The 20,758-nt window shown below is 45.0% G+C and overlaps 1 protein-coding gene across 2 annotated transcripts in view; it reads right to left on the bottom strand.

The window, feature by feature from the left end:
* Positions 1 to 10,184: 10,184 nt before the first annotated feature.
* arhgap20b (Rho GTPase activating protein 20b) overlaps positions 10,185 to 20,758 on the bottom strand; it is a 119,579-nt gene continuing 109,005 nt past the window's right edge. For both annotated transcript variants that reach the window (XM_078547428.1, XM_078547427.1), the window contains exons 14-15: positions 15,147 to 15,264; positions 10,185 to 12,057 (exon numbers count right to left, since the gene is read on the bottom strand). In XM_078547428.1, coding sequence (XP_078403554.1) covers positions 10,280 to 12,057; positions 15,147 to 15,264 — 1,896 coding nt within the window. In that variant the 3' untranslated portion in view covers positions 10,185 to 10,279. The remainder of the gene's footprint in view (positions 12,058 to 15,146; positions 15,265 to 20,758) is intronic.

Below are 20,758 nucleotides of genomic sequence, written 5' to 3'. Positions count from 1 at the left end.
ATAAAACAGGTGACCACAATGCAATTCTTTTTAAGTTGCTTCATCAGTATTTTATTACTTCCCAAATAGTAAGCCTTTTGCCACATGGCATTCTCCTGCTCAGTTAACGTTTTCACTGTAACCTGAACCCTGTCTTAGAGACCTAGGCCAGAATATTGCCTTCGGCGTGAGGGGGCAGGCCCGACACGCCAATGCATAAAATGACGCAAGATGACGTCGGGCGTGCGTCCCGGTGTCACCGCGCGTCATTTCGATCTTTTGTTCGGCGGGCACGCACCAGAGGTGGCTGCGCACCCGCTGAACTGTCAACGGCCTATTAAGGCCATTAAAGAAGTAATCAAGCTGATTAACAACGCTGCCCATCCAACCTTAAGGTTGGCGGGCAGGCGAAGAGCCCAGGCGACCGTCGCATTTTTCAGGAAACCTCATCCACGGGCGGGATGAGGTTTCCTGAAGGTTTTATAAAATAATTTAATAAATTTTGCTACATTCACAAACATGTCCCAGCTCGTGTGACACTGTCATATGAGGGGACATGTTTAAATAACTTTTTACTTTATTTATAACAGGATTTTTTAATCAACTTAATCTCCCTGAGGCAGCTCCGTGCCTTATTTAAAGACCACACAAGATCACGTTCCAGTAGGAAAATGACACTGAGGCAGCTGAGACAATGGGCAGAACTTCAAAATGCCAAGCGCAGGTGAGGAGTGGAGTGGCTAGGGTTTGGTTCGGGTGCAGGCAGGAGGTTAAAGCCCTGAAAAGTGGCATCAGACTGGGCACCCAAAATGATCCCGCCCACTTTCAGGTTTAACTGAGGTAGGTTTGCAGGCAAATGGGAACCTCCTATGGATCTGTTGGATAAATAAATACAAATTTTAAATCCCCAGTTAACTCAGGATCGAACCCAGCATTCTGGCTTTAACGGTCAGCTCACAGGTTTCCCAAGCGTGTGGAACTCGCCAGGGGTCAACCAGGCAAGAACACAGTGGGGAGCACATGTTCAGTGAAACTGACAGGCTGGGGGGGGGGGGGGCTTTAAACATTGAAACCGTTTAGCTGCAGCCCTGTCTAAGCGAGAGGCTGCTGTTCACAGCATATCTTCTGAGGGTGTTCTCTCCGTGCTTTACAAATAACTTCAAACTTCATATCACCTGTCTTGGACTTCACTCATCGTGAACTGATCTTCCCTGCTGTCAGTCTTAACTGCAGCATGGGAGCAGCTCATGCAGCTGAGGAGGAACAAGAGGAAGAGCAACAGCAACATCAACAGTACCACCAGCTGCCTTCTTCTTATCCATATATTGCTCCACAGGACAGGACAGAGGGAATAGATACAGCAATCCAGCTCAAAGGAGGTGAGACCCCAACACAAGTTCTATAGGCAAAGAATCATCTAACTTGACATGCGTGAGCACCAGTGCCTCTGGAGGTTCAGGCCCCCCCCAGCAGGTTGTAACTGATAACAACACCCTCGTGGAACAGGACCTCCTTTCCAGTGGACCAGGTGGGCATGCATTGCCGGTGACTATCAAGATGTTAATCACTGTGGGCCACCCCCACTCCACCCCCACTCCACCCCCACCCCAACCCACCCCAGATCTCTGCCTCTCCCTGGATTTCTCTTCTCCTGAAAGGAAAGAAAGCAGAGCATTATGAGTGTGAGGAATTGATTGTGTGAAGAGAAGGACAATATTCGTGGAGGGTGAATGTGAGGCATGGCTGTGAGATGCCATAAGGATGATGCTTAGTGTGAATGTTGGCTGCTTGGAAGGGGATTTGAGGAGGTGGCTGGAGACAGAGGAATGAGTGGACCTGCAAGGTGTGAAGGTCTGAGGAGTGCTGGGAAGGGAAAGCCAGAGTGTGGGCTTGGCACCTAAAAGTTTTATGCCACTCACCTTACCTGCCCTCCTGAGGTTCTGGGTCCTCTAGGGGCACTATCTCCAGGTTTGAGGGACCACACTCCTGCTGCTGACTTCCTTGGCCACTTCCATTTTTGCCTGCTTCCTCCTGTCCTTGGCAAGTACGATATCACTTCAGTCCCTCAGATTCCTCAGCAGGACCTCCAGATAAGAATGAGAGACTTGAGGAGAAGTCTTCCCAGGGCTCCCCTCCATCCCTGTGGTTGCTTCAACCTCAGGAAGCAATGTCCAGTTCAAGTATTCTGATCCCTGTGGGGCTCCTGTAAGTATAATTCCTTCCTTTGGCAGATTTGGCATGTCAACCCTCCCACCCTCTGTAATTGGTTGGGAAATTGGAAATGGGATGCTCAGATTGTGGCTGAGTTAAAGAGACACAGCAAAGCCTGCTTTGAATAAAACAGGTTCCTGACCCACTACCAGCCTCTCTGTGGCATGTGGGTTTGTCAAGATATAAGTCTGCCCAACGACACATGACACTGAACATGACACGTGGTGCCCAACTGCTGCTTATCACCACAGACTAGGAGAGCTTAGAAGGGGAAATTTGGACTCAATTTTAAGATAATAATCAATATGAGGATATGTGGTGATTTTGACCCTGCTCACCCAAAAGAAACTGGGTGGACAAGTATCAAAAATCAGTTGGTTGATGCAGATGCAGACTTCCTGCTGCAAGGGCACCAGCCTGAAAGCAGCCAGGTCCTTCTTCAAATATGCAATGCTGGGCTCCATGGCAAATCAACCCTTAGCTACAATTTTAACTGGTGGACTTACAGGGATGTTTTAGTGGCTTTCTCGCCAAGTAAAGATAGTGGGAAGAGGATGTGGCCTAAACAAACAAGTTACTGGTTCTTGCAATATAAGTAAATCTGGTTTACTTTTGTGACGGAACATGATTGCAAAAACTTTCCTAATACTTATTTCCCACTCTGGGTCAGTATACATTGAAGCTTGTTGTAAAGTGAGTCATCCCTAAGATGCCTGAATGCAGCAAACAATTACAAATCAGGCAAGTTGGAATGCATACCTATAAATGAACCTACCTAATTTTATTCACATAATGAAAGGGAAACCACCAAGTTCCCCTACAAGTAACTGTTCCAACCTGCCCTATTTCCTGATAATCACTGTGCCCAGGTTATCCAGGAAACTATCCCCTAATATTTCCTGGAACCTCAAAACTGCATGACTCCTTCCCTCCCTCAGTGTTTCTGTCTTTAATTTACAAGCTTTTAAAACCCAAATGTGGGTTATCTAATCACTAGTTCCTGGTACTTTGCCCTTCTCTCTTGTTGTTAAAGCTTGTTTTAATTTAAATGGTGCGGTGCACGGTGACCCTTGGCTTTTTATTCTAGTTTTCTTAATGATAAAAAATGCATGCATTTCCTGTGTGCCACTGGGCAGATGTGGGACATATGCCTGCTGCAGAGCAGGGAGATGTTTGCATATTGAACCAGCATGTTACCCAGCAAGATTTTTGGACTACAGCTTCATGTCTGCAAGTTAATATAAAAAATTAAATCTGAATTATTTCATCAAGATAATACTGTAGTGCAAATATCTAGAACTGCACATTACTATATTATAATTTTTCTCCAGTTTTCCCTCGTATTGCTGTGAAGTTGCTAATTCTTGGTGGCATTAGTTTTCATGGGCACTTGCAGCCCTCTGTTAACTCACATGTGTGGCCATTCTTCATCTGTGAGTTTAACAATGAGTTCTTGTTAACTATTAAACTGTTCAGGGCATCACGTCTAAGCCTAATCCTGGCTTCAACCAATTTCCAGACATGCACACTCTCCAAATCTGGATGATTCTTCCATTCCCTGACCCACTCTGTCTTAGATCAGCTAATTCAGTACAATACTGAGCGTCTGGGTTTGGGACCTTTAGATCCCTATGGCTCACAACATGCTGTTTTAACTCATTTTTAATAAAGCTTCATACAATTAAAAATCTTCAGTGTCCATTAGTTGTAATAAATATGGTGCTCTACAGAATTCTTCATAATGAGTGATATTCAAGGTAGTTAATAGCTCAGATTAAAATAAATGCAATAGCTTAACATTTGGTTCAATACTGTACACTATACAATCAATGTTGTTCATGCAGGAACCAGCATTCTTTTCAATTGAAAATTATAAACATCTTCTTTAACATTGAGAAATGTGTACCATTGTAAAAAAAAAGAATCCAAATGCATGATAAATGGAATGTACCAAAGCAACAGGTTTGAAAGCTCTTCTACCTCAGTCTCACTGGAACTTAACTGCAGAAATCAAATCAGAAATCATTTCCTGACTCAGAGTCAGGAAAAGCAACAGACAACTAAGCAAATAAATGCCTGGCCGAATGACAGGCATTAAGAAAATATGAGGGATTTTAACAATTTTTATTTTATGTTTTTCCCTTGCTCTATTATGTTTACTAGGATACTGTTACAGAAGTGACAACAGGCCTCCAGGCTACCTAAATAGCCATTCATTTTGCATGAAGCCAGACAGTAAGCATTGCCAGGCTATTTAATCAAGGATTAATGCAACAAAGTCCAATTTTGTTCTCACCTGATATCCATGTACACACACTTTGTAACAGGAGTCATTAGACGCAAAGCAGAAGTAGGAACTTTGGCTTCTCCCTATCTAAAGCCATTTACAAGACCCCAAATATAACCCCAGTTGGGGCTCCCCCTGGGTTGCCATGGCAGTGCTCGGCTTTTAAACACAGAGCCATTGGGAAATATATAATTTTTTGGTCAGCCAGGTGTTAGCCACATGTGAAAAACTATCGCCAATTTTAAGAGTCTTCAGGCCAAGAATACCTATAGTCTGGATTTAAAGCTGGGGACGGGATCCCTGCCCCCCTCAGGCAAAAGGTAGAGGGCGAGTCCGGCTCCACTTTGCTAGCTCAGCCTCCAGCCATTTTATGGCTGGCAGGCTTTTAAGTGGTTTGAGCCGAGCCAAGAGAGGAAATCTTGCTTCTAAGAGCTGTCAGTCAATCAAAGGGATGACAGGTCCCTGGCAACACCACCAGGAGCAGTGGCCACTGCTGAGACTGCATTTAGTTCCCAATGGCAATCAACAGTGGAGCCAGATGTGAAGGTGAGTGGTGATGGTGGGGGGAGGGGAGGGGGGTGGGGGGGGGTGGTGAGGGGGTGATTTCGCCAGGGCCAGGCTGGCAGGCTTCAGCAAAGGGGGCAAGGGGGCTGGGGGAACAAGGTGGCGAGAGCAGATAGGGCTGTGTGATACATGGGGGTCAGAAGACCTGGGGGGGGCCGCTGTGGGGGTTCGAACGGGCACAGGTCCCATAAAGAAGGTGCCCCACCCTTTCCCACCACTAGCATAAGCAATGAAAGCTGCCAGGCTTCACACTTGGTGTCAGCCTCTGCCTACCATGGGTAAAATCTCAGTGGCAGTGGCCAGAGGCCATTAAGTGACCATTAGTCGGTCACTCAAGAGCCTCAATTGGTCCAAGGGTAGGCGGGCCTCCAAACACCTCCCCCCACCGGGGGTTAAATTGTCGGGGGGGTGGGGGCGGGGGGCGGGGGTGGGGGGGTGGTGGGGAGGGAATCGGGGGTGGGCAGGTAGGCACCGGGAGCGCCACCCATGGCATTGAGTCCAATTGCATCCACCCCATTTCTGGGCAGCGGTGGGGATGGGGGGGGCATAAAATTCCACCCTATGTCTGTGTAAAATTATATATGACCAATCATTTGTGCAAACTCTGCCTGGGACACCACTTAGCAAAATCTACAACACTTACATATAGGTTAGCAGTATGGACCTCCTATGGGCCTCCAAGTGATTGCAGGGCCAACCTTAGAGTTTAATCAACTGAAACCCTGCAGCTTTCCAGCACAATGTGCTAGTCATCTTCCAAGTACTTGTTCAGTTAGGTTGACTCTGTGCATTAAAGCATAGTGAGTCAGGATGTTTGGTTAATCATAAACTTCAGACCTGCTTGGTTTAGGTACCAGAACATAAAAACTTTGGCGTCATCTTGGAACCAGCTCGGTATCAAAGAGATGCCACTTACAAACTGGAAGTGACACAAAAGACCCTGTAGGGCAACTTGTAGGATGTCTGACATTGGGAAGAATGCTGTAAGAAACATTGTGGTGACATAACTCTAGAAGTTAATACTTTCAATGCTACTGTACAAAAGTTTAACAGAAGCAGAAAATGGGTGTCAATGAGAACCAGGCTAAATATAGAAAGTTCAGAGCAGAAATGAAATAGGAAATCTAAGAGGTGAAGAAAAAGTATGAGAAGAGACTGGCAGCTAACATGAAAGGCAATCCATATGTTTACTATAAGGCATATAAACAGTGAAAGGATAGTGAGAGGAGGGGTACCAATTAGGGAGCAAAAAGGGGATCTATACAGGGAGGCAAATTACATGGTTGTATTATAAATGAGTATTTTGATAATTAGCCATAGTTCACAAGGGCCCATAGCCATCTTTCTCTGGTAGAGAGAGAAAAGTTGGGGGCACAACTCTGCATCAAGCTTCGGGCAAGGCAAGCCTCCATGAAGTCCACAGCTTGTACAGGACCTGAACCTGTGCCATTAATGTCATTCTGTACCAGACTCTAGCCCCAACTGAGCTAACCAACCTGCTTTGCATCTGTGTAGACCCAGGAAGATGCTGCAAAAGTCATAGTGGAAGAGAAGATAGCTGACACTGCATTAGTTAAAATTGATCAAGAGGGGATATTAGATAGGCTGTTTGTACTTAAAGTTGATACATCACCAGGATTGGATGGGATGCATTTGAGGAAGCTGAGGGAGATAAGGGTGGAAATTACACTGATAGGCCTGAATTTTCATTAAGGTGGAGTGGGTCTCCAGCTTAGCCAAAATGATGCCGGAGACCCGCCTCAAATCTAGCACCTACCATTTTCACCAGGGAGGGAATGGGGACAGGCTGTAGTTTGCATGTCTATGGTTTATGGAGGCAGCTGCACATGTAAAAGTGCAGCTGCCTTCAAACAGATCCAATTTTCTAAAGCTGCCAAAATCCTTTGGAGAGATAAGGTTAGCTCCAGGGGCACCTTTAGGAGAGGTAAGGTGCTCTTTGAGAGAGGTCAAATGCCCTTTTGCAGTGTTAAAATTAGACAAGAACGTGCGTAAAAAGTGGATGAACTCATTGGAACTGTCAGGCAGATTGGAACAGTCAAGCTGTCAAGGGAACTGTCAAGCTTTCAAGGTATTTAAATTGCCTGACATTTAAATTAAAAACAAACATGCTGAAGTTTAACAAAAACAGTGCTTGCTATTTCAATCTGCCTGTTGACCTAAACACAAGGACTATCATTATAGGATTTGTGCTGCATGACAACCTATCATTATCACAGTGGGGTGCTTGTAGGTTCGCAGTTTGATTGACAGCTCCAAGTGGTTATAAAGTCTTTGATGTGGGGCTATGAATACAAATATTAAAGATTAAGCACCTGAATGAAATGTTTGTTTTATAAGGGATTATATAGTTGAAGGAATGTAAATGTAGTGAATGTTTTTTATGAATGAGAGATTTTTTAAATAAAAATAAAGTCTGCAATAGACACTTAGAACTTTATTTCATTTCAATTCAGCATGGGTCCTGAGGCCTGCCCATAGTGGATACTGGGGGAGTTGGCATGGAGGGTGTAAGGACAAAGGGTGGTGGGTGAGGGTCATGGGTTGGCAGGAGTTGGCACTAAGTTGGCATAGGGCCTATAAGGATGGGTAGAGGGGCATAGGTTCACATAGGGGTTATAAAGGCCCATGGGGAGGTGGGTAAAGGAGCATAGTTTGGCATGGGGGCTATAAAGAGCCATGTGGAGTGAGTAAAGGGCTTTTGCAGGTAGGCAGAAGGCCATAGGCTGGCACAGAAGGTAGGGGGACATGAGGGAGTGGGTGGGGCCATGAGATGGCATGGGCTGGCATGATGGGGCATGGGCAATGTGTGGGGGGGTGGTGAGGAGATATGAAGGGTGAGGGCTGGAAGGCTGCTTTTTATTTTATTGTTTTTTGCAGCTGGGACCAAGTCTCAGATCATCAAGACAGCCCTTTCATACAGTCCTCCTCTGCACCTGGCAGCTCCTGTGGCTGCCTCTGAACTCTTCCCGGGAGCAGCAGGCCTGCCTCCAGTTAACACCCGTGCAACACAACCCCAACCCTGAATAAAAATTAGACCATCCAGGGCACTTTCTCCCGAGTTGGGTTTGTGGAGATGGGAATTTTCCCAATTCTCGGGAGCGAAAACTCAGGCCTTGCAATCCTCCTTAGGTACGGGGATGGTGCTATAGAACTGAAGAATTGCAAATGTTACAACCTTGTCTAAAAAAGGATGCAGTGAAAAACCCAGCAACTACAAGTCAGTCAGTCTAACCTCGGTGGTGGAAAAGCTTTTAGAAACGATAATCCAGGACAAAATTAATAGTCACTCGGTCAAGTGTGGATTAATTAACTTACTTGACTAAGTTTTTAGATGAGGCGACAGAGAGAATTTATGAGGGTAATGTGCTTCATGTGGTGTATATTAACTTCCTAAAGGTATTTTCTAAAGAGTTACATAATAGGCTTTCTGGCAAAGTTGAAGCCCATGGAATAAAAGGGACATTGGTAGCTTGCGTACAAAGTTGGTTGAGTGACAGTAAACAGAGACTAGTGGTGAATGGTTGTGTTTTGAGCTGCAGGAAGGTTTATAGTCTGGTTACCCCAGGAATCAGTGCTTTCTTTGGTCTCTTTTAATGCCTTAGACTTGGGTGTGCAGAGCACAATTTCCAAACTTGCAAATGACGTAAAACTTGGAAGTATGTGAATTGTGAGGAGGATAGTGATAGATTTCAAAAGGACATAGAGACCTGAGGGTGTATGTGTACAAGTTGTTGAAGATGGCAGTGAAGGTTAGGAATGCACTTGAAAAGGCACACAGGTCCTGGGTTTTATAAATAGAGGCATAGAGTACAAAAGCAAAGATTATAGTGAACCTTTAGGCAGCATTTTCCTGTCGGCGAGCGTAAAATGACGCGCAGTGACATCAGGGGGGTGTCCCGACATCACTACGTGTCAGTTAGATTTTTGGTTCAGCGGGCACACAGCCAAGACGGCTGCGCGCCCGCCGAACTGTCAAAGGCTTATTAAGGACATTGAAAACCTAATTAAAACAATTAAATGAGCTGCCCGTCCAACCTTAAGGTTGGCAGTCAGGCGAAGAGCCCAGGCGGCCTTTGCATTTTTCATGAAACCTCATCCACGGGCAGGATGAGATTTCATGAAGTGTTTTAAAACTCAGTAAAAATTATTTTCAAAATTCATTGACATGTCCCAGCTCATGTGACACTGTCACATGAAGGCACATGTTTTAAAAGTTTTTTCTTTCCTTTATTTAAATTTTAAAACCTTAAACTGATCTCCATGCCTCAGGGAGATCTCTGCGCTCTTTCACGCACTCAGGGAATCCCTCCCCCCCGCCCACACAGGGAGCGCTTCCAGGCATGCGTCACGATGGGTGGGCCTTAATGTAAAATGGCGGCGCGTCCATGATCGGGGGTGCTGATCGGGATCACACCAGCCCCCGCACAACCCCCCCGACGGGGGGAAAATGCTGCCCTTTATAAAACATTAGTTCATCCTCAGCTGTAGTATTGTGTCCAATCCTGGGCACTGCACTTTAGGAAGGATGTGAAAGCTTTAAAGAAGGTTCAGTAAAGATTTACAAGAATGGTTCCAGGGATGAGGGACTTCAGTTATATGGATAGGTTGGATAAGGTGGGGTTATTCTCCTTGGAGCAGAGAAGGTTGAGAGGAGATTTGATAGAGCTTTTTAAAATCATGAAGCATCTGGACAGAGCAGGTAGGGAGAAATTGATCCCATTGGTGGAAGAGTTGAGAACCAAATAACACAGATTTATGGTGATTGGCAAAAGAACAAAGAGTGCCAAGAGGAAAAACTATGTAGCAACTGTTTATGATCTGGAATGCACTACTTGAAAGTGTGTCCGAGATATATTCAATCTTTGTTTTGAAAGGGAATTGGATAAGCACCTGAAGGGAAATATTTATATGGCAACCAGGAAAGGCTGAGAGAAGGGGGCAAGCTAAATTGCTTTTGCAGAGAGTTGGCACCAATTGGTTGGATTGAATGGCTACCATCTATGTTATAACCAATCTATGATTCTATATATTTAGGAGTTTGTCTGCCAATTTCTAAAGCAGTAACTTCTGGGCTATGGTAATAGTGTTGGTGCTCAACATACATATATAGCACCATATAGCCTTTTATGCGGGGAATAGTTTTATCAATAGCAAATTCTGGAGGGCTGACTTGGATTAAAAATGTGAGATAAAAATAACTGTTAGAAGGTTACATATTCAGACATAAGATTCATCTGTGTAAATAATATTTTCAAAGTCTTCCAATCGTGAATCAGTGCACTGTCTGCTTTGCCATTCTTGTCTTCTCCTAATTAGCTCACTCTCCACTGTCTTAGTGTCTCTGAGGCAGTGTTTGGCCTCGTTGTGAAGGAAGTAGTCCTTAACAGTAGTTTTAACAGAGGGAGGTAATATAAAACGAATTGTGTGTCTTTTATTACTAGTGTTATTGCTACATTGCTGAGGAGATACAGGCTGAATTGAGCCATCTAATAACTGCTTGTCATTCTGTGAAGGAGAGTCTCTGGAAGAAGTTCTTGTTAAAGTGTCTCTGGGTATAATTTTTTGCTGGGATGCCTTGCATCCATCAGAGATCTGTCTTCGGGCAACAGATTGGAGAACTAAGGGAGAGTCCTGTCCATAAAACACCGTTTGTGGGATGTGGACCTTTAAAGTCTGCCCTGATTGTCTTGTACTTCCTTTGCTGGGTGTTGATACACTGTAGTGACTATTGTTATCTTGTGCAGCATTGTCAACTTCAGAGTCCTGCCTCTCTTGATCCATATGTTGTATAGTTAACACCTTTCCTGGTGCCATGTAGAATGTTATTTTAGTGCGTTTAACATTCTTATTATAAGAAGGCATTACAGTGGGCTCCTCAGGTAATGTGACAAATTGTGTAGTATTGGGAACAGTCAATCTATTCCTTCTTTCCTGATTACTTTCTCTGTTTAACTCCCCTGCATCATTTTGGACAGAGTTTGTCCCAAATTCATCATGTCCGATATAGGAGACACTTGTAAAATATTCAATGTCCTTTTCAGAACCTTCAACTTCCACAGACCTTTGACTTTTTGAATGAGACAGGTGCTCCATTGATATTTGGGCTGAATCCTCTTGGTCACTCTCACAGTCCAAGCCTCCTTCTTTTTCTGCTTCCTCATTGTACCAATTCAAATTATCAAGACAATAAGCCATTGAAGATGGTGATGTCCCAGATAATTTGCCAGGAAGCTTATTGGAGGTACAAGGTGAGGATATCTGGCTTTTTCCAGAATTCCCAAAGTGCAAACTGTCACTGCGACCAAACACTGATGAGTCAGAATAAGAGAAGGCACTATCTATTGAACTCAGTGAGGACTCTGAGGGTGACGTGGTGGGAGAAGACAGGCTTGACAGACTTGACCTTGTTGACAGATTCATTCTATGTGGATTAGACTGTTTCAGCCTGGTATTAATCTGAGGGGACCTCAAAAAAGTATATCTCGGTTTATTAGAGCCAGCGACTTTCCCATCATCCAATAGCTTCTGACTTTCAATCTGAAGCCTTTTCAGCTGCTGTAAATAATCAATGTGGCCATGAGTCATGGCTGCATCACAGCTTGACTGGCGGGCCACTGGCTCATGAGACAAGGCAAGGTGGTGTGACAGGCAGACACTGGGCTCAGATGAGCAACGGTCTCGTGCTGAGTCAATGCTTTGAATAGCTGCAAGTGAAGAGACAGAGGAGCAGGAATATAAAGATTCATTTTCCAACTGCTCGCAGAGATCTCCACTGTCACTCTTCTCTAGGATTTTCTTACATGTAACTTCTTCATTGAATAAGCTCTGCTGGCTCCAAATGTCCTTGGATTCTTCGGTTGTGTGCGGTCTGGAATCATTCAAGCTGATGAAGACGGAGTTACTTTGCTGATCCTTTTGAATTTTTTGCCTTTTTTGATCAGAAAATGCCGAATCCGTATCGTCAGGTGAGTACCGTGGCTGTAACAAGTCCACATCTGCAAAAGTAGCATTGAAAGAAAGATCAGAACGTTATAAATTTTCCACATGATTTTCTTATGCTCTCATCTGAAGGTGCTGACTGAAGTCAATTGGCAATTTCTCAAATTGGATCCAAAATTGATTTAGTGGCAGGAGGCAGAGGGTGATGTCAAAGGTTGTTTTTACAATTGGAAACTGTGACGACTGGTGTACCAGAGGGATTAGTGCTGGACCCTTGCTATTTGTAGCGTACATTAATGATTTAGGCGTGAATATAGGTGGTATGATCAGTAAGTTCGCTGATGACACAAAAATTGGCGGTGTCATATATAGTGAGGAGGAAAGCCTTAAATTACAGGACGATATAGATGGGCTGGTTAAATGGGCAGAGCAGTGGCAAATGGAATTTAATCCTGAGAAGTGTGAGGTGATGCATTTTGGGAGGACTAACACGGCAAGGGAATTCACAATGAATGGTAGGACCCTAGGAAGTACAGAGGATCAGAGGGACCTTGGTGTACATGTCCATCAGTCCCTTAAGGTAGCGGGACAGGTAGATAAGGTGGTTAAGAAGGCATATGGGATACTTGCCTTTATTAGCCGAGGCATAGAATATAAGAGCAAGGAGGTTATGCTGGAACTGTATAAAACATCAGTTAGGCCACAGCTAGAGTATTGTGTGCAGTTCTGGAATCCACATCATAGGAAGGATGTGATTGAGAGAGTGCAGAGGAGATTTCCAAGATGTTGCCTGGGTTCGAGAGGTTTTGTTATGAGGAGAGATTGGATAGACTGGGGTTATTTTCCCTGGAGCAGAGGAGATTGAGGGGGACATGATTGAGGTGTATAAAATTATGAGGGGCATAGATAGGGTAGACAGGAAGGAACTTTTCCCCTTGGTGGAGGAATCAATAACCAGGGGCATAGACTTAAGGTAAGGGGCAGGAGGTTTAGGGGGGATGTGAGGAAGAATTTTTTCACCCAGAGGGTGGTGGGAATCTGGAACTCACTGCCTGAAAGGGTGGTAGAGGCAGAAACCTTCATTACATTAAGGAGTATTTGGATGTGCACTTGCGATGCCATGGCATACAAGGCTATGGGCCTAGTGCTAGAAAACGGGATTAGAATAGTTAGGTACTTGTTTGACCGGCACAGACTAGATGGGCTGAAGGGCCTTTTTCTGTGTTGTAGACCTCTATGGCTCTATGAAGTACAGAGGGACAGAGGGACCTTGGTGTACATGTCCATAGATCCTTGAAGGCAGCAACACAGGTAGATAAGAGTAGATAAGAAGGCATATGGGATACTTGCCTTCATTAGCTGAGGCATAGAATATAAGAGCAGGGAGGTTATGTTGGAGCTGTATAAAATGCTAGTTAGGCCACAGCTGGAATGCTGTGTGCAGTTCTGGTCGCCACACTATAGGAAGGATATGATTGCATTGGAGAGGGTGCAGAGGAGATTCACCAGGATGTTGCCTGGGCTGGAGCATTTCAGCTATGAAGAGAGACGGATAGGCTAGGGTTGTTTTCCTTAGAGCAGAGAAGGCTAAGAGGGGACCTGATAGATGTATACAAAATTATGAGGGGCATAGATAGGGTAGATAGGAGTAGACTTTTCCCCTTAGCGGAGGTGTCAGTAACCAGTAGGCATAGATTTAAGGCAAGGGGCAGGAGGTTTAAAGGGGATTTGAGGAAAACATTTTTCACCCAAAAGATGGTTGGAATCTGGAACTTAAGAAGAATTTAGATGAGCACTTGAAATACCATAGCATACAGAGCTCAAACTGGGTGACAGTGAGCAAGTTATTGCTAAACAAGTACCGCTTGATAGCACTGTTGATGACCCCTTCCATTACTTTCCTGATGATGGAGAGTAGACTGATGAGGCGGTAATTGGCTGGGTTGGATTTGTCCTGCTTTTTGTGTACAGGACATACCTGGACAATTTTCCACGTAGCCGGGTAGATGCCAGTGTTGTAGCTGGACTGGGACAACTTCGCAAGGGGCGCGGCAAGTTCTGGAGCACAAGTCTTCAGTACTATTGCCGGAATATTGACAGGGCCCATAGCCTTTGCAGTATCCAGTGCCTTCAGCCGTTTCTTGATATCACGTGGAGTGAATTGAATTGGCTGAAGACTGGCATCTGTCTGATGCCAGTACAGGTGTTCACGGGACCTGTGCAGCTGGGAGCGATTAGTACAAGTGCTCATGGGACCTGTGCTGCCCAAGTTTCAAAACCATGTGTCAAAGACAGCTGGAACAGCTGATTGACATCATAATCTGATCACTCCTGGTGCTGTGGTGCACACATGGATGGGACGCCAAGTGTGCTATTTGCGAACCTTAGGCCTTCCACAAATCCAGTATCAACAACATGACAAATGCCAATTTCACAGCCAAAAAATTTACAATATAATCGAGTTTAAAAACATGTTCAATTTGGCAACATAACCAACTGAATGGAAAGAAATGGACTTGCATTTATAGTGCCTCTCATGATCTCAGGACAACCTGGAACTCCCTTCCTAACAGCGCTGTGGGTGTACCTACGCCACATGGACTGCAGTGGTTCAAGAAGGTAGCTCTCCACCACCTTCTCAAGGGCAGCTAGGGATGGGTAATAAATGCTGGCCCAGCCAGCGGAGCCCACATCCCATGAATGAATAAAAAAAGCTATCAAATGAAGCACGATAAAGTTTATATGGTTACTCAGCAAAGGTTTACCCTTTTGCAAATGACTACCTGCTTAAAAGAAATTCAGTTATAAAAGGGTGATGATAAATCTCTGTTGAGACTTATTTTGAGGTCATTTACATGTATTTTGAGGTCAGTTGCAGGACTGCAGAGGAAACAAAAAGAATGCCAGAATGCATTAGTCTAAGCATTGGACAAACTCAGATCTGTTCACCTGAATATGATATATAAGACACTCATTTTAACCGGTGAGCTTTGATTATCACTACTTTATTCTAAATAGATCTACAAATTTTGCTGCACGGGCTTTTGCAGCATTTTATAGATAACAAATTCACCTGGCAAATTGTGTTTATGCATGAGAACCAGTGAAGAGGTGTCTATAAAAAAATGAGGGAAACAGCACAAACCAAGTGAGTCCTTGGAATCTCCCCGCTGGACATCTCTTGATCCTCCAAAGAGTGAATTCAGACCACTACCAAAGATTTGATACGAGTTTTCAATCATGAATTGTACAAGAATGGCCACCTGGAAGAAAGCACAAAGTCCCAGATACATCACCATGTCCAACAACAGTGACTTATACTCAGATACTGTCTTTAATGTAGCAAAGTGCCCCAGCACAGGGTGTAGCAGAAGAGTTGAGGGAGAATTGGGAAATAAGGATTAATTTGTAGAAAGCAATGGTAAGGTCACAGATGGAGTAATTTGTGCAATTATGAGCAAGCTATTCTAGAAAGAATATTAAAGCTTTAATGGTAGCAGTCAGAAAACATATACTTTACATTTGTGATTAAATGTAGCTTGTTCTTTATTTAGTAAAAATGTAGTGAAGTTTATAACTGTTACGTTAAAGTATGATGTAAGTGATACCCTTACAATATTGGCATTATCAGATAGAAAAGGGAGGGTAGTCCCTTGAAAATTGTGCAAATTGTGTGGGCTGATGTCATTCTAAAAATGGTTTACTTCTGGGAAGCTGGAGTGCCCACCTGTTTCAGGTCATTTTAATAAAGCCCGGATGTCATTTTGGGGAAAAACTTACACATGTTTTGCCCAGTTTCGCTGGGAAGTACTGCCAAAGTGGATCAAAAATGGCAAGTTAGGGTTATTTGTATGGGCCAGAAGTAACAAGAGCGCTCCCCTAGGCATCAGAGAATAAGGTGAGCTTGTGCCCCCCTGAGTTGATCACCCTACTTGCCTGGGCCTATCTTGCTTCTGGTTCAGTCAACCCCGCTAGGCTGGCCAGCATTGTGTCAGCAGGGCAAGCATTTAGGGCAGAATTTTACGCCTTGCGAATGAGCACACGCCCAACCCGATCGGGCAGAAAATAACGCAAGAAGACGTCGGGTGAGCGTCCCGACGTTATCCCGCGCTCAAGCGATATTTCGCTCGGCAGGCATGCGCAAAGTCGGAAACACGCCTGCCGACAGATAAGAGGACAATTAAGCCCGTTAACAGCGCACTTGTCTCCGATTTTTTGTGGACCGTCCAACCTTACGGTTGGTGGATGGGGAAAATCAGCTAGGCAGGCTTCGCATTCTTCACCAAACCTCGTCCAAGGGCGGAATGAGGTTTCCGTTATTAAATAAAATAAAAATAAAAATCCGTGGACAGCATTTTTAACATTAATATGTTCAGGTACCTGATTGTGATGCTTGGACATTTTCTTTCTGATTTTCAAAACTTTATTTCATGGTTTTCGGGTCTGCAGCTCCTTGAGGCAGTTCTCTGCCTTCAGGGAGCTTTCTCTCAGCGCTCACCCGTGCCCGCGTTGGCGTCATCGCCTGCCCACCTCCCGCCCCCTACCCCGGCAGTGCTGAGCTTCTCAGCGCATGCTTCACGTTGGCCGGCCGTTAATTGGTCAGTCAGCGTGAAATCGTGGTCGGGGGCCGATCGCAGTCGGCGGTCTGTTTCCCGGCCGATCCTGGGCCCGCCAATCACGCCCGCCCTCGGACGTCTCCACAATCTGCCAGTGGTATGATGATGAGATCCAGCCCTCAAAATGGGCTGGGCTTAATTTCAGTACTGTTGTGCAGCTATCGGAGGTATTCCCTGGTCAGCCATTCAATAGTTAAAATCTATCCCAAGGTGTTTCTTTTTAATTGAATGAATTTACTTTTCTCTGAGGTACGTTTTTGGCAAATTATGTCTTAAACTAGCTGGAACATTCTTCTGTTACTGTGACTGAAGCTGATCACTATCCAGAGAGCCTGTGCTGGGAACTGCATGTGTGTGAACTTTGGTTGGAGACATGATTGGATTTAATCATGATTGATGTGATGCTGTTTGTGGTCATATTATTTCCTGACACTCACACATTAAAAATCACTACCCGACCAAGTTATTGGAAGCTGTCCAACAGGCATGAACTTGTGCAAGGTATTTGAGGGTCGCCTGCACACATGAAAGAGTACACAACCAACAATTTCCCTTTAATTTAAATATTATAATTAAAAAACATAATATCAAGTTTTAGTTAAAAAAATCAGCTGGATATACTATCAATAGATTCACCCATGATGAGGTGGTGAATGGTGAAACTCTCGTTCAAGAATCAGTGAATGTCTGAAAGATGCAGAGTGAGGCAGGGGTTGTTGTATTGGACCCTTTCTAGATTGGTCAGTTGGCTTTCCTCACTTGTGTCTCTCTTGTGACTTAGGGTAACTTCATATTTGCTATTCTGTGGAAAAAGTGAAAATAGAAGAATATTTTTGTGCTAGGATTCAAGATTTAGGGGAGTTAAAGATGGATCAGTTATGAAAGAATGTCTTGGCACATAGTGTGAGCCACAAGATAATTTTCTCCTCTTTAAGTGTAAGATTCACTCAGTTGGCAGATTCTTGCCTTGCTATTGACTTGAGAACATAATCTAGGCTGACAATAGGGAATGATGCATGTGTTGCTTGTGACACAGTGCTATAAGCAATTTGACTGCTGTTGTTAACTGTGACTGGACTCCAAAATTAATCTACTGGTTGCAAAGCATTTTGGAATAGTTTGAGGACACAATAAGGTGCTACATAAACATTTGGCTGTTTGAATGCTAGTACAAGCAAACCAATTCAGAAGATGTGGTAAACAACACAAAACCAGGCAAGGGCAGACATAAGAACATAAGAAATAGGAACAGGAGTAGACCATTCGGCCCCTCGAGCCTGCTCCGCCATTCAATAAGATCATGGCTGATCCTCTTGTGTTTCAATTTCCACATTCCCATCTAACCCCGATAACCTTTGATTCCCTTGCCTAACAAGAATTTATCTACCTTTGCCTTAAAAATATTCAATGACCCCGTCTCCACTACCTTCTGATGCAGAGAATTCCAAAGTTGCAAAACCCTCTGAGAGAAAAAATTTCTCTTATCTCTGTCCTTAAAGGGTGACCCTTAATTTTAAAACAGTGCCCCCTAGTTCTGGACTCATCCACAAGAGGAAACATCCTTTCGACGTCCATCTTGTCAAGGCCATTCAGGATCTTGTATACTTCAATCTAATCACCCCTCACTCTTCTAAACTCCAGTGGAAACAAGCCCCGTCTGTCCAACCTTTCCTCATAAGACGACCCACTCATTCCAGGGCAGTGGTCTCGCTCAGCAAGAGCACTGAGGTAGCCTAGGCTGGATCCGTGTATCAACCAACAAGCTGAAGCTAAAACCAAGTGCGCAAATGATGCAAATCCAATGTACTTTTAGACTCCTCCCACAGTGCACAAATGACGCAAATCCAATGCACTTTTAGACTCCTCCCACAGGTACAGTATGATATAAGTCTATGAAATATGCACAAAATTCACGTATGAATGAAAGTAGGTCTAGGTGTGACTGGGGGTCGAAGGTGTACTGAGGAGGGGATGGGGGTGGGATTCTCAGGAAGGTAGGGAATGTACATGTTCACCTGGACATCCTGCAGAGACAAGGGTTCCGTTTGGCAGGTGACATTGGGGAGTTGAAAGGTGATGCCAGGAGGGTTGACAGTGATGGGGGAAAAGATATAGGTGACTGGGGGAAGGGAAAGGACAGGGGAGCTGATCAAAATCTTAACGACCACCATCGTTGTCGAAATTGAAAGTGAGCGTAGGCTCGTGTTGGACGGGCACAGGTGCTGCATGGGAGTGTGATCAGTGGGTGGGCAGAGATGCAGGTCGGCTCAGATAGACAACTGAAAGAGAGCCCCAGCAGGCAGAATTGAAAATGCTCAGGACCGTAAGATGAGTGTGATGATGAAGGCTTCATGTGCATGACAGAGTGCTTACATGAGGCTCCAAAAGGCCCTGCCATGCACACACTTCTCACCCCAGAATCAGCTGAACTGCTAGTAGGGGGAATGCAGAGGGAGGACTTGCGAAGCCTGTCGACGAAGCTGAAAGACATCATTACACATTATTCAGCGAAAGTGAGACAGGGATGATGTGGTGCAGAATCCTCATGTGGGTGTTTGCCGCTGACCTCACTGTCACCACAGGCACGGTCCATATCCTCACCAGCCAGTGTGAAGGCAAGGTCCTCAAAGTGAGTGAGGGGCCGAATGCGAGCTACTCCACCCACGGTCTGGGACCTCTCCCTGCTGTTGTGAGCCAGTTCTCCTGCATGAAAACAGATGGAGAGTGTGTGACCAGGATGCATGGCACTGCGTGGAATGTTTGTGGGGTGAGTGGAGCCATGGACAGGATGAGGACGAATTCCAGAGGATATGAGCCTGATGGAGATGTAAAGGTGTGTGTGAGAGTTAGTGGTGTTGTCCCTTGAGGTGCGAGAACTCTGTGGATGTGTGATTGGTTTGTGAGTTTGTGAGTTGAGAGTGATGAGAAGAATGACTGACCCTGGCGGAACGGATGAGAGTATTCATCATCTTCCTGCACTGGATGGCTGACCTCCTCTGTGCCCCAGTGGCGCTGACCGCCAATGCCAACTCCTCCCAGGCCGGATTGCTGACTCTGGTGGATCTCCTTTGGCCAGAGTGGGGGTACAGGGCAGCTTTCCACTGCATCCAGCAGGCGTCCCAGGGAGACGTCACTAAATTTGGGAACTGCCTTCTTCTTTGCTTTTGGCAATCCAGGCCATCTGTTGCCTGGAGTAGTCCTGGTCTATAGACATGAAGTAGGTGTGTGCTCTGGTGCGCTTTAAATTTGGGGCCTGGAGCAGGGTCACTGAGGTCACAGCATGATGGGGAAATCCAAGCCCACCCACCAGCAAGCTGGAGTGTTTCCTGTGAATACACCATGAATGAAGCAGGTCGTGCCAGGAATGGGCGATATGGCTCGGAAACCTGCTATTGCAGCCGGCGGGTAAAACAACATTTTTCACGACCGCTACCGCACTTAGCACAAATCTGGGACCATTCCGCCCATCGTATTATTTCAACCGATGTTGCTGGACTCAGAAATACTTTACAACATTTAATAATTTTTACCAGAACAATCATTTGGTCAGCACCAACTAGATAAACATATCAGATCCAGCCCTTGAGGGATATTTCAAATTTCCTGTTTGAAATTGTTGTATGGAAAATAAAAAGTTTTTTGCTGGGAGCTGTGTCATACTGACTGTTTATATTACTAAAAAACACCAAAACTGGTTTGATAAGAGTGATAGAGATTTGTTTTACCCTTTCATGGGATGTGAGCGTCTTTGACAAAGCTGGCATTTGTTGCTCATCCCTTATTGCCCTTGAGATGGTGGCGATGAGTCGCCTTCCTGAACCGCTGCAGTCCATGTGATGTAGTGCTGTTAGGAAGGGAGTTCCATGATTTTGACCCAGGGAGCGTGAACAGTGATATTGTTCCAAGTCAGGATGGAGAATGGCTTGAAGGGCAACCTGCAGGTGGTGGTGTTCCAATGCATCTGCTGCCCTTGTCCTTCTAGGTGGCAAAGGTTGGAAGGTGCTTTTGAAGGAGCCTTGCAAGATGCTGCAGTGCATCTAGTACATGGTACACACTGCGGCCACTGTGCATCGGTGATGAAGATAGTGAATATTTAAGGCTGGGGTGCCAATCAAGTGGGCTATTTTGTCCTGGATGGTGT

Source organism: Cetorhinus maximus, chromosome 8 (genome assembly GCF_964194155.1).
Source record: "Cetorhinus maximus chromosome 8, sCetMax3.hap1.1, whole genome shotgun sequence".
NCBI classification, from domain to species: Eukaryota; Metazoa; Chordata; class Chondrichthyes; order Lamniformes; family Cetorhinidae; genus Cetorhinus; species Cetorhinus maximus.
Note: the sequence above shows the minus strand (reverse complement) of the source record. Positions and strands in the feature narration are given on the sequence as shown.